This window comes from Somniosus microcephalus, unplaced genomic scaffold (assembly GCF_052327205.1).
Source record: "Somniosus microcephalus isolate GS21.2 unplaced genomic scaffold, FLI_Smic_1.0 unresolved_chr1, whole genome shotgun sequence".
Lineage (NCBI taxonomy): Eukaryota > Metazoa > Chordata > Chondrichthyes > Squaliformes > Somniosidae > Somniosus > Somniosus microcephalus.
In genome coordinates, this window is record NW_028225179.1 from 169,957,477 (window position 1) to 169,971,319 (window position 13,843).

The 13,843-nt window shown below is 48.0% G+C and overlaps 1 protein-coding gene across 1 annotated transcript; it reads right to left on the minus strand.

Moving 5' to 3' along the window:
* Window positions 1-290: 290 nt before the first annotated feature.
* On the minus strand, window positions 291-13,360 carry LOC147096550 (uncharacterized). Its single transcript, XM_085975355.1, has 2 exons — window positions 13,144-13,360; window positions 291-2,868 (listed from the first exon to the last, which is right to left on the minus strand). The coding sequence occupies exon 2, from the start codon at window positions 1,542-1,544 to the stop codon at window positions 660-662; it is 885 nt and encodes a 294-aa protein (XP_085831481.1). The 5' UTR covers window positions 1,545-2,868; window positions 13,144-13,360; the 3' UTR covers window positions 291-659.
* Window positions 13,361-13,843: the final 483 nt, after the last annotated feature.

A 13,843-nucleotide genomic window follows, 5' to 3' on the forward strand; every position in this document is an offset into this window, starting at 1 on the left:
GTCTTCAGGCCTGATAGGGAGTTGGTGGTATGCCAACTTCAGGTCAATGGTAGAGAATACCCGGTACTGTGCAATCTGATTGACCATATCAGATATGCGGGGAAGGGGGTATGCATCTAATTAGGTATACCTATTGATTGTTTGACTGTAGTCAATGACCAGGCGCTGTTTCTCGCCAGTCTTCACGACCACTACTTGGGCTCGCCATGGGCTGGCGCTGCCCTCGATAATCCCCTCCCGCAGGAGTCTCTCTACTTCTATTTTAATGAAGCTTCTATCCTCGGCACTGTACCGCCTGCTTTTTGTTGCGATGGGCTTGCAGTCGTGGGCAAGATTAGCAAACGGGGGGGGGGGCTGACTTTCAGGGTGGATAGGCTGCATATTGTGCGCGGCGGTTGTTTTAAATTTTGCCGGCTGCAGACTGTAAGTGGGGGCAGGGGCCCGCCGTACGCCATTGTGACACTCTCTAGGTGGCACTGGAAATCCAGTCCCAGTAGCACAGCAGCGCAGAGCTGTGGCAAGACAAGGAGTTTAAAGTCTTTGTACTCTGCGCCCATTACTGTCAGGGTCGCTACACAGTAGCCGCCGACGTCCGCCATATGGGACTTGGAGGCCATAGAGACCCGGTGGCGCGTGGGCATGACTGATAGGGAGTAGCGTCACACCGTGTCGGGGTGGATAAAGCTCTCCGTGCTCCCGCAGTCAAATAGGCAGTTTGTTGCGTGACCGTTTACCTTGATGTCCATCATGGACCTGGCCAGTTGGTGAGGCCTGGATTGGTCCAGGATGATGGAGGCCATCGTTGAGTCGCTGTTGTACTCGCGCGAGGCAGTGGGGGAGTCAGGGGCCTGGTCCCAAAGTGACGTCCAAGATGGCGGCCCGCACGGCTCACACGCGGCTGGTGGTGTCCAAGATGGCGACCTGCACGGCTCACACGTGGCGCTGCTGGAGTTGGTCGGTTTCGCCCTGCACACTTTGGCATAGTGCCCCTTCTTTCCGCATTTGGAGCAGATCGCGTCCTTCGCCGGGCAGTGTTGTCTGGCGTGCTTGGCCTGGCCACAGAAATAGCACTTTGAGCCTCTGGACATTGCAGCTGTAGTTGGGCTGCAGGTGGGCTGTGGCGGTGGTGGCGTGGCGCAGGCCTGTGGCCTTACCGTGTCCCAAGATGGCGGCCCCCGCGACATCCACGGGGCGGGGAGGGCCGTATGGTCGGGGGGGTAGGCATCCATGTTTCGGAGGGCCACGTCCAGCGAGTTAGCAAGGGCCACAGCCTTCTGCAGGTTGAGCCCACTTTGCTCTAGCAGTCTCTGTCGAGTGTAGCTGGACCTGATGCCGGCGACGTAGGCGTCTCTGATTAGGTCATCAGTATTTTCCGCGGCCGTCACCGATTTGCACTTGCAGTCCCGGCCGAGGACTCTCAGTGCCCGTAGGTATTCGTCACCCGATTCCCCGGGTCGCTGTTTGCGGGTAGCCAGGAGGTGTCTAGCATAGACCTCGTTGACTGGCTTAGTACATTGTTCTTTTAGTATCGTGATAGCGGCCATGTAGGATACAGCGTCTCAGATAATCGAATATACTTGGTAGCTCACCCGTGAGTTCAGTACTAGCAGTTTGTCGGCTTCGGTCCTGACGGCAGTGCTGGAGGCCTGCAGGAATGCTTCGAAGCAGCTCAGCCAGTGCTCAAAGTTATTTGATGCATCCGCCGTTTGAGGGTCCAGTTCCAGGCGTTCTGGTTTCAGGATTTGCTCCATTTCAAAACCTTTTGTTAATAAAATTGATGCGCCATCAATAACTCCAGAAGTCTAAGAGTTAAACTTATAACAAGTAGGCTTTTATTAACAAAAGAATACGAGCATGCCTCTGCTGGTAGACCGATCCTTAAAGCCAGGGGGACTGGAGGTCAATCACCTTTATACCTGGGCTTAGGGGTGGAGCCAGGGGCGGAGCCAGCTGAGGCATGCCCAGACATGTTCTGTACAGGCAGATTAGTGGTTTACCACAATAATAACCAGGTAATCTGTTTTTGTTATGTTGGTTGAGGGATAAATATTGGCCTCTCCCCAGTGTGAACTCGCTGGTGTAGCTGGAGCTTGGGTAACTCTGCAAATCCCTTCCCACACACGGAGCAGGTGAGCGTTCCTCCCCGGTGTGAACTCGCTGGTGTATCTGGAGCTTGGATAACTCTGCAAATCCCTTCCCACACACGGAGCAGGTGAGTGACCCTCCCCAGTGTGAACTCGCTGGTGTAGCTGGAGCTTGGATAACTCTGCAAATCCCTTCCCACACACGGAGCAGGTGAGCGACCCTCCCAGGTGTGAACTCGCTGGTGTATCTGGAGCTTGGGTAACTCTGCAAATCCCTTCCCACACATGGAGCAGGTGAACGGCCTCTCCACCGGTGTGAGTGCGCTGATGCGTTTCCAGCTTGGATGGATAATTGAATCCCTCCCCACAGTCCCCACATTTCCAGGGTTTCTCTGTGGTGCGTGTGTCCTTGTGTCTCTCCAGGTTGGATGATCAGTTGAAGCCTCGTCCACACACGGAACACTTTCTCTCTCTCTCTCTGGCTCCCTTTCTCTCTCTCTCTATCTCGCTCTCTTTCTCTCTCTCGCTCCCTTTCTCTCTCGCTCCCTTTCTCTCTCCCCACTGTGAACGGTGCGATGTTTTTTCAGGCTGTGTAACTGGTTAAAGCGCTTTTCCAGTCACACTGATGTTTGAAATCTTTCCCCACAGAGAGAACAAACAAACATTCCTCCTTCCACATTCAAAGGCTGATGATAGTCAGGTCCTGATGAATGGAGGGACTGTCAGATCTTGATGTGATGTTTGGTTTGAATTTCCCATCTGTAAATCCTCCCCTTCTAACAGCCTGTAAAAGGAGTTTACAAAAGTCATCACTGTAAGTACAGGATAGAAATTCAGAACAGACAATTCTAGTTTCACAGAAATCACAGAAACCCCACAGTGCAGATAGAGGCCATTTCGGCCCATCGAGCCTGCACTGACACATATCCCACCCGATCCCCGTAACCCCACGTATTTAATCCCCCTAACACTAAGGGTCAATTTATCATAGCCAATCAACCTAACCCACACATCTTTGGACTGTGGGAGGAAACCGGAGCACCCGGAGAAAACCCACGCAAACACGGGGAGAATGTGCAAACTCCACACAGACAGTCGCCCGAGGCCGGATTCGAACCCGGGTCTCTGGTGCTGTGAGGCAACAGTGCTAACCACTATGCCACCGTGCTGCCAGTTTCTGTGGAACATTTTTTCCTCTCGTTTCCCCAAAGCTGTAAATCCCCGTCCCACACACTCTCCCTCCTCCCTGTGCTGAAATCCAAACCCATCGCACCATCTCCAACATTTCTTCCCTCCACTCCTAGTTTTCCACCTCCCTCTACTCTGGTTGGGTTCAGTTCTACACCCGCTGTGTGCAGAGTGAGAATACAATCAATGAGTCAATGATTGTCTCTCCTGGTCACTGGGATCCTGAAGCCCCGCCCTCTCACTGTTCCTGTACCAAGATGGCCGCGCATGCGCCGTGCTGCAGGTGGAACCAGTCTGTCTTTCCTCCACGAAGATGGCGGCACCTAACCTGGGCCTGTTACCGAGAAAAAGCCTCACCGCTGCCGTCCGGCAGATCACAGACTGGGCCACTAGGTCTCATTCGGGCCTGAGGCCATTCTCCAACTTTATAAACCCTGCGGCGCGGCCTATCGGCACTTTATTAATCTCCCGACCCCGCTCCCGCCGACCTGCAGCTCCGCCCGGCGACCGCGCGAGGCTTTCTTTGTAAAGTCGTTGAGGGACACTTGACCTGGGCCCACGGCCTGATTGACGGGAGCTTCCAACCAATAGGGAGCGAGTGGGGCGGGACTGGAGGAGCGAGCCGGCGGCGGGTCCTCCAACCAATCCGGGAGCCCGAGGGGCGGGGCTTGCGGCACCCAGTGGGCGGGGCTGGAGGAGAGAGCGGGCGGCGGGTTCTCCAACCAATCGGGGAGCCCGAGGGGCGGGACTAGCAGCACCCAGTGGGCGGGGCTGGAGGAGCGAGCCGGCGGCGGGTCCTCCAACCAATCGGGGAGCCCGAGGGGCGGGACTAGCGGCACCCAGTGGGCGGGACTGGAGGAGCGAGCCGGCAGCGGGTCCTCCAACCAATCAGGGAGCCCGAGGGGCGGGACTAGCGCTGGCTGATTGTCTGATCCGCGGGGCAGCGAGTTTCTCCAGTCCCTTGTTCAGGGCCCGGGGCCCGGGGAGGCTGTGGGCCTTTATTCCCCGCATTGGACACAAGGCTCTTTGTCTAACACAGTGGCTCGGGTTTTAATAGAGACTTTTTAAATTCATCAATAAAAGCAGATAAACCTCGTGCTTCTGTGGAACAAACTTTTTAATATTTGGGAGTAAAAGTACAAGTTTTTTTCCCTCTGGGGACTTTGTTATTAGTTTCAGGAAACAACAACAACCATTTGTATTTATAAAGCGCCTTTAATGTAGTAAAACATCCCAAGGCTCTTCACAGGAGCGTTATAAAACAAAAATTGACACCGAGCCACATAAGGAGATATTCGGGCAGATGACCAAAAGCTTGGTCAAAGAAATAGGTTTTAAGAAGCATCTTAAAGGAGAGAAAGGTAGAGAGATGGAGAGGTTTAGGGACGGAATTCCAGAGCTCAGGGCCCAGGCAGCTGAAGGCACGGCCACCAATGGTGGAGCGATTAAAATCGGGGATGCTCAAGAGGCCGGAATTAGAGGAGCGCAGATATTTTGGAGGTTGTAGAGGCTGCAAGAGATAGGGAGGGGGCGAGGCCACGGAGGGATTTGAAAACAAGGATGAGAAATTTAAGGATGAGACACTTGAGGAAAAGCAGGGAGTGGGGGAGGGTCAAGCCCTTATGGGACAGGGTTGCTAATTCTGTTCTGTGACAGTTACTGGGACAGACTGTATCTCCCCCTCTCCTCCACACAGGGATTTGTGGTAGTTAAAGGGACAGTGATTACATAGAAACATAGAAGATAGGAGCAGGAGTAGACCATTCGGCCCCTTGAGCATGCTCCGCCATTCAATGAGATCATGGCTGATCATCCAAACTCAGTACCCTGTCCCTGCTTTCTCCCCATATCCCTTGATCCCTTTAGCCTGAATAAATATATCGAACTCCTTCTTGAATATATTTAATCAAATGGCCTCAACTGCCTTCTGTGGTAGAGAATTCCACAGGTTCACCACTCTCTGTGTGAAGAAATTCCTCCTCATCTCAGTCCTAAATGGCTTACCCCTTATCCTTAGATTGTGACCCCTGGTTCTAGACTCCCCAGCCATCGGGAACACCCTTCCTGCATCTAGTCTGTCCAGTCCTGTTAGAATTTTATAAGTTTCAATGAGATCCCCTCTCATTCTTCTAAACTCCAGCGAGTATAAGCCCAGTCAACCCAATCTCTCCTCATACGTCATTCCTGCCATCCCAGGTATCAGTCTGGTGAATTCTTCTTGTTCTGCGAGATTGTAATTAAAGGGACACTACTCTGAGATGGCTACGAATCTTTAGTGTCGCCAGCCTTTCTAAAACATGTTCCTTTCTTTGAGGATCTGTGCTGGGACTAGTCCTGGCGAATCATATAACTAGGGCTGTAGAGAGGGCTTTAAACTAATTAGTGGGGGGGAGGTTTATAGAGAGCAAATAATAGAAATGACAACAGAGAAGGTCATAGACTTAGGTAGCAGTGGGGGAATTAAAAAACAGAACGTGTCAGGAAGGGACAGAAGGTATGGAGTAAAAAGTAAAGTACTAAAAAGGGAAAAAACAGGAACTAAGTGTTACAAAACATATTTGAAAGTTCTTTATCTGAATGCACGTAGCATTCGTAACAAAATGAATGAGTTAACAGCACAAATAACAACATATGGGTATGATCTTGTGGCCATTACAGCAACATGGCTGCAGGGTGACCATGACTGGGAATTAAACATACCAGGTTATTTAACAATCAGGAAGGACAGGCAGGAAGGGAGAGGAGGTGGGGTGGCTATGTTAATAAAGGAAGGAATCACTATAATACAGAGAAATGATATTGGGTCAAAGGAGCAGGATAGTGAAACAGTTTGGGTGGAGATAAGGAATAATAAGGGGAAAAAAACACTACTGGGTGTAGTCTATAGGCCTCCGAACAGTTGCAACACTGTTGGACGGAGTATTAATCAGGAAATAGTTGAGGCTTGTAATAAGGGGACAGCTATAATTATGGGGGATTTTAATTATCATATTAACTGGACAAATCAAATTGGGCAGAGCAGCCTTGAGGATGAGTTCATTGAGTGTATTGGGGATGGGTTTCTTGAGCAGTATGTAACTGAACCGACCAGGGGGCAAGCAACCTTAGATTTGGTCCTGTGTAATGAGACAGGATTAATTAAAAATGTCCTAGTAAAGGATCCCCTTGGAATGAGTGACCATAACATGGTTGAATTCCATATTCAATTAGAGGGTGAGAAGGTTGGATCTCAAACAAGCGTGCTGAGCTTGAATAAAGGAGACTATGAAGGTATGAGAGCGGAATTGATTAGAGTGGACTGGGAAAATAGATTAAAGGGTAAGACGGTACATGATCAGTGGTGTACATTTAAGGAGTTATTTTACAACTTCCAAAAAAAATATATTCCACTGAGGAAAAAAGGGTGTAAAAGAAAAGATAGCCATCCGTGGCTAAGTAAAATAATTAAGGATAGTATCCAACTAAAAACAAGGGCATATAAGGTAGCCAAATCTAGTGGGAGGATGGAATATTGGGAAGTCTTTAAAAGACAGCAAAAAATAACTAAAAGATTGATTAAGAAAGGGAAGATTATGAAAGTAAATGAGCAAAAAATATAAACAGACAGCAAAAGTTTCTATTGTTATATAAAAAGAAAAAAGGTGGCTGAAGTAAATGTTGGTCCCTTAGAGGATGAGACCGGGAAATTAATGGTGGGAAACATGGAGATGGCAAAAACACTGAACAATTATTTTGTATCAGTCTTTACAGTAGAGGACACTAAGAATATCCCAACACTGGACAAACAGGGGGCTCCAGGGGGGGAGGAACTAAATACGATTAAAATCACTAAGGAAGTGGTACTTGGTAAAATAATGGGACTCAAGGCGGATAAATCCCCTGGACCTGATGGCTTGCATCCTAGGGTCTTGAGGGAAGTGGCGGTAGGGATTGTGGATGCATTGGTAATAATTTTCCAAAACTCACTGGACTCAGCAAAGGTCCCGGCAGATTGGAAAACTGCTAATGTAACGCCCTTATTTAAAAAGGGTAGTAGGCAGAAGGCTGGAAACTATAGACCTGTTAGCCTAACATCAGTGGTTGGTAAAATGTTAGAGTCCATTATTAAGGAGACAGTAACGGGACATTTGGATAAACATATGTAATACCCACTGGAATGTTACGGCGGCGGAATCTGGAACACCTGGTTTGACCGCGACCTCACAATGCCGGCAGTGTGACAGGTGGATTCATGCTGTTTGCCAGAATCTAAACACAGAAGATGAAGTAGAGACTGCAGCAGACAATGGCTATGACCTCACCCGCGCGCTGAGGCGGTTGAGGAACGGCAGTTGGGGAGTGACAGTTGGAGACTGGGGGTGACAGTTGGCGACTGGGAGTGACAGTTGGCGAGCTCGGGAGCGGGAGTCGGGTCAACTGTCAACAAGCTCCATCCTTTAGAGTGCGAGGTTTGCTCAGGGACCGCAGGGCGTGGAGTTCCAGTAGAGGCTGAGGACCGCACCTTACCCTGGGCTTACAGTGCGGGGGAGTGCAATTTCCTGCCACCTGTTTTGAAAACATAACTAAACCGATGTTTGATGGATTTAATTACTGGGTGGTTCTGCAGTCGTTGATATCTGAAGTTACAAAGTACAATTTCTCCTGTGTGAGAAAGCACTGAAGAAAAGCAGAAGTTAAAGAACCATACAGGAATTGTTAAGTGAGGCTGCGCAGTCTCCAGGCAGAAACCCCAGAACGAAGGGGTTCGGAGTCGTAAGTCTTGCAGACATTATACATACCATGAGCTCCAACTTAAGCGCGCCAACGAAAGAGTGCACTCGAATTTGGACACAGGGACAGATTCTCCTTTGAATCCATATAAATGGAGAATGTATGTTTATTATGTCTAGAGTCAATTCTAATGTCTGCAAATATCTAATTTAGTTCATTGACCTGTAATCTTTTTATACGGTCTGATGTTAAAACTATAAAGTAGGATCATTAGAATTAAGCCATTGTAGTAGTGATCTCCTTACTGGACTATAGAATACTGTCTACAACAGAGACCACATCTCACATATATTTAAAGAACCGTGAAGGGGTTACACATAATTTAATAGGACAAACTCAGCATGGTTTCATGAAGGGGAAGTCATGTTTGACAAATTTGCTTGAGTTTTTTGAGGAAGTAACATACAGGGTGGATAAAGGGGAACCAGTGGACGTAGTGTATTTAGACTTCCAAAAGGCATTTGACAAGGTGCCACACAAAAGATTATTGCTCAAGATAAAAAATCACAAGATTGGGGGTAATATTCTGGCGTGGATAGAGGATTGGCTCTCTAACAGAAAGCAGAAAGTTGGGATAAATGGTTCGTTCTCAGATTGGCAACCAGTAACTAGTGGTGTTCCGCAGGGGTCAGTGCTGGGTCCCCAACTCTTTACAATCTATATTAACGATTTGGAGGAGGGGACCGAGTGTAACATATCAAAGTTTGCAGATGATACAAAGATGGGACGGAAAGTAGTGAGTGAGGAGGACATAAAAAACCTGCAAGGGGACATGGACAGGCTAAGTAAGTGGGCAGGGATTTGGCAGATGGAATACAATACTGGAAAGTGTGAGGTTATGCACTTTGGCAGGAAAAATCATAGAGCAAGTTATTATCTTAATGGCAAGAAACTGGAAAGTACTGAAGTACAAATGGATCTGGGGGTCCTGGTGCACGAAACTCAAAAAGTTAGTATGCAGGTGCAGCAAGTGATCAAGAAGGCCAATGGAATGTTGGCTTTTATTGCTAGGGGTATGGAATATAAAAACAGGGAGGTATTGCTGCAGTTGTACAAGGTATTGGTGAGACCGCACCTGGAATACTGCATAGAGTTTTGGTGTCCATACTTAAGAAAAGACATACTTGCTCTCGAGTCAGTACAAAGAAGGTTCACTCGGTTAATCCCGGGGATGAGGGGGTGGTCATATGAGGAGAGGTTGAGTAGATTGGGACTCTACTCATTGGAGTTCAGAAGAATGAGAGGCGATCTTATTGAAACATATAAGATTGTGAAGGGGCTTGATCAGGTGGATGCGGTGAGGATGTTCCCAATGAAGGGTGAAACTAGAACTAGGGGGCATAATCTTAAAATAAGGGGCTGCTCATTCAAAACTGAGATGAGGAGAAACTTCTTCACTCAGAGGGTGGTAGGTTTGTGGAATTTGCTGCCCCAGAAAGCTGTGGAAGCTACATCATTAAATACATTTAAAACAGAAATAGATAGTTTCCTAGAAGTAAAGGCAATTAAGGGTTACGGGGAGCGGGCAGGAAATTGGACATGAGTCTAGGTTCGGAATGGTCATGGCCCTGTGGGTAGTGGAGTGGGCCCAGGGGCCGTGTAGCCTGGTTCTGCTCCTACTGTGTTCTAATTCTGTGTTAGATTTCAGGAGATGGTTTTATTCCTGTTCCTGGCTGGGGTGGAGATCGCCTTTACAGAAGGTAAGTACTGTAGAAAATATAGGGACAGAGTGATCTCCTGGAAGAATTTCGATCGCCTAGATGGGTCGGAGAGGAATTTCCCAGATTTTTTTCTCCCAAATTGGCCATTGGGTCTTTTATCTGGTTTTTCACCTCTCCCGGGAGATCACATGGGTTTGGATGGATGGAGAGTGATAGAAGATTTGAGGTTAGGATCAGATCAGCCATGATCTTATTGAATGGTGGAGCAGGCTCGAGGGGCCGATTGGCCGACTCCTGCTCCTATTTCTTATGTATGAATTCGCTGGTGATTCAGCAGGTTGGATGAACTCTGAAACCTCTTTGCACAGTCAGAACATTTAAAGGGTCTCTCATCGGTTCTGGGACAGGAGGGATCTGGTTAACAGTGATCACAATATCATTAGGTTTAAAGTAGTTATGGAAAGGGACAAAGAAAAATCAATGGTGAAAATACCCAGCTGGAAGAGAGCCAGTTTCAGTGATTTGAGAAGGGATTGAGCACAGGTGGACTGGAAACAAAGATTGTCCAGGAAAACAGTGAATGACCAATGGCAGGTCTTCAAGGCTGAGATAGTTCAGGTACAAACCAAGCATATTCCCATAAGGAGGAAAGATGGGGCATCCAAAGCTAGAGCTCCTGATGACAAAGGACATTGAGGTTAGAATAAAACAGAAAAAGGAGGTTTACGACAAATGTCAGGTACAGAATACAGTCAAAAACCAGGAGAATACAGAGAGTGCGGGGGAAATTGAAACAGGATATAAGAAGGGCAAAGAGACAATATGCGAAAACATTAGCAGGTAACATAAAAGAGAACCCAAAAATCTTCTATAAACATATGAAAAGTAAAAGGATAGTTAAAGGAATGGTGGGGCCGATTAGGGACCAAACAGGAGCTCATCATACGGAGGCAGAGGGCATGGCTGATGTACTGAATGAGTACTTAGCATCTGTCTTCACAAAAGAAGAGGATGAAGTTAATGTCGCAGCAGAGGAGGGGGGAGTAGAGAAATTGGATAAAAATGGATAGAAAGGAGGTGCTAAATAGGTTGTCATCACTCAAAGTTAACATGTCACCCGGTCCAGATGTGATGCATCCAAGATTGCAGAGGGAAGCTAGGGTGGAGATAGCAGAAGCTCCGACCACAATCTTTCAATCTCCCTCAGATATATGGGAGTGGTGCCAGAGGATGGAGGATTGCAAATGTTACACCCTATTTAAAAAAAGGGAAGAGGGATAAACCTGGTAACGACTGGCCAATCAGTCTAATGTCAGTGGTGGGTGAACGACTAGAGACCATTGTCAAGGACAAAGTTAATTCTCACTTGGAGAAGCATGGATTAATAAGGGGCAGCCTGTATGGATTTGTTAAAGGTAAATTGTGTCTGATTAACCTGATTGAGTTCTCTGATGAAGTGACAGAGGGTTGATGAAGGTAGTGCAGCAGATGTTGTATATATGGACTTTCAAAAGGCATTTGATAAAGTACCACATAAGAGACTTACTCTGAAAATAGAAGCAGAGGGAATTAAAGGGCTGATGGTAATTTGGGTATATAATTGGCTAAGGGAGAGGAGGCAGTGAGCAGTGCTGAGGGATGTTTTTCTGACTGGAGGGAAGTATGCAGTGGGCTCCCCCAGGGGTCGGGATTAGGACCATTGCTTTTCTTGTTATATATAACCGACCTGGACTTGGGTATAGGTAAACAATTTCAAAGTTTACGGATGATACTATTTACTATGTTGCCAAGTTTTGTGAGTGTAGCAGTAGCAGACTTCAGAAGGACAGAGACAGACTGTGAAATGAGCAGACACAAGGCAGATGAAATTAAATGAGGATAAGTGTGAAGTGATGCACTTTGGGAGAAACAACAGGGAGAGGCCGTATAATCTAAATGGGACTAGTTTGAGGGGGTGCAAGAGCAGAGGGATCTGGGGGTCCATATTCACAAGTCTTTGAAAGTGCCACGGCAAGTTGGTGAGGCGGTTCAGAAAGCGTATGGGATACTTGGCTTTGTAAATAGGGCCATTGAATACAAAAACAAGGAAGTTACACTAAACCTTTACAAATCACTAGTTAGGAACATAGGACAGGAGGAGGCCATTCAGCCCCTCGAGCCTGTTCCGCCATTCAATGAGATCATGGCTGATCTGCGACCTAACCCCACACACCCGCCTTTGGCCCATATCCCTTAATACCTTTGGTTAACAAAAACCTATCAATCTCAGATTTAAAATTAACAATTGATCGAGCATCAATTGCTGTTTGCGGAAGAGAGTTCCAAACTTCTACCACCCTTTGTGTGTAGAAGTGTTTCCTAATTTCACTCCTGAAAGGTCTGGCTCTAATTTTTAGACTATGCCCCCAGTCCTAGAATCCCCAACCAGCGGAAATAGTTTCTCTCTCTCTACCCTATCTGTTCCCCTTAATATCCTGAAAACTTCGATCAGATCACCCCTTAACTTTCTAAATTCCAGGGAATACAACCCTAATTTGTGTAATCCCTCCTCGTAACTTAACCCTTGAAGTCCAGGTATCATTCTGGTAAACCTACGCTGCACTCCCTCCAAGGCCAATATATCCTTCCTAAGGTGTGGTGCCCAGAACTGCTCACAGTGCTCCAGGTGTGGTCTAACCAGGGTTTTGTACAGCTGCAGGGTTTTGGCCTCAGCTGGAGTCTTGTGTACAGTTCTGGGCACCACACTTTAGGAAGGATGTCAAGGCCTTGGAGAGGGTGCAGAGGAGGTTGACCAGGATGGTACCAGGGATGAGGGACTTCAGTTATGTGGAGAGACTGGAGAAGCTGGGATTGTTCACCTTAGAGCAGAGAAGGTTAAGAGGAGACCTAATAGAGATGTTCAAAATGATGAGGGGATTTGATCGAGCAAGTAGGGAGAAACTGTTCACTCTGGCAAGTGGGTCGGTAACCAAAGGTCACAGATTTAAAATAGTTACTAAAAGAACTATAGGTGAAATGAGGAGAATTGTTTTCACACAGAGGGTTGTTCAGATCTGGAACGCACCATCTGAAAGGATGCTGGAATCAGGTTCCACAGGAACTTTCAAACAGTAATTGGACGAGTCCTTTAAGAGGACTAGTTTGCAGAGATCTGGGGATAAAGCTGGGGAGTGGGACTAAATTGGACAGCTCTTTCAAAGACACGATGGGCCGAATCACCTCCTTCTGTGCTGTTAGATTCGATGATCAGTGTGAAGTCGCTGGTGTGTCAGCAGGTGGGATGAACAAACAAATCCCTTTCCACACACGGAGCAGGTGAACAGACTGTCCCTGGTGCGACTGCGCCGTTGAACTTCCAATGCAGATGGGGAACTGAATCCATTCCCCCCGTCCCCACCTTTACCCGGTTTCTCCCCGGTGTGATGGTGCACGTGTCTCACCAGGTCAGGCGATCGGCTGAATCAGAGTCCACAAACTGAACACGTGTGCGGTTTCTCATCGCTGCAATCCCTGCTCTCTCCTTCCATGTGCAAAGGCCGATGATATTCAGGTCCTGATGAATCCAGCGACTCTGTCAGATCTTGACGTGATGTTTGGTTATGAGCTTCCCGCCTGTAACTGCTCCACTTCTATAACCCTGTAAATTGAGATCAGAAAAGGATCAGAGGCAAACTGTTGTTTAATTTTCCCCTTTCCGAACCTAGGGGCAGTGAAGCTGATTTTCAGGCCCCAGCTGCTGCACAGGTTGGTTGAAAGGATCAGCAGTAATGGCGGCTGTAATACCCACAAGCCCCCGCGCTCCAGAAAGCACTCTTTTGACTCTGAGTCCCGCGCATGTGCTCATGGCCCCCACGCTCTCCCTCCTGCTCTACAATCGCCCGTCCCGATCGGTCCGCAACACGCATGCTCAGCACACAAAACCCCGCGGTTGAAACATCGGGCGTGCATGCGGAGCCGCAACATCTGGTATGCGTGCGCGGCTCAGGTGGGGCGAGTCGGTGCTTCGCCTCAGCCGCCAGGGAGGTGCGCATGCGCAGGACGACCCAACATTCTTCCCGTCAGCAATCACTCCCTCGTTTCTTTAATAAAAACAGAAAATGCTGGAAATACTCAGCAGGTCAGGCAGCATCTGTGGAGAGA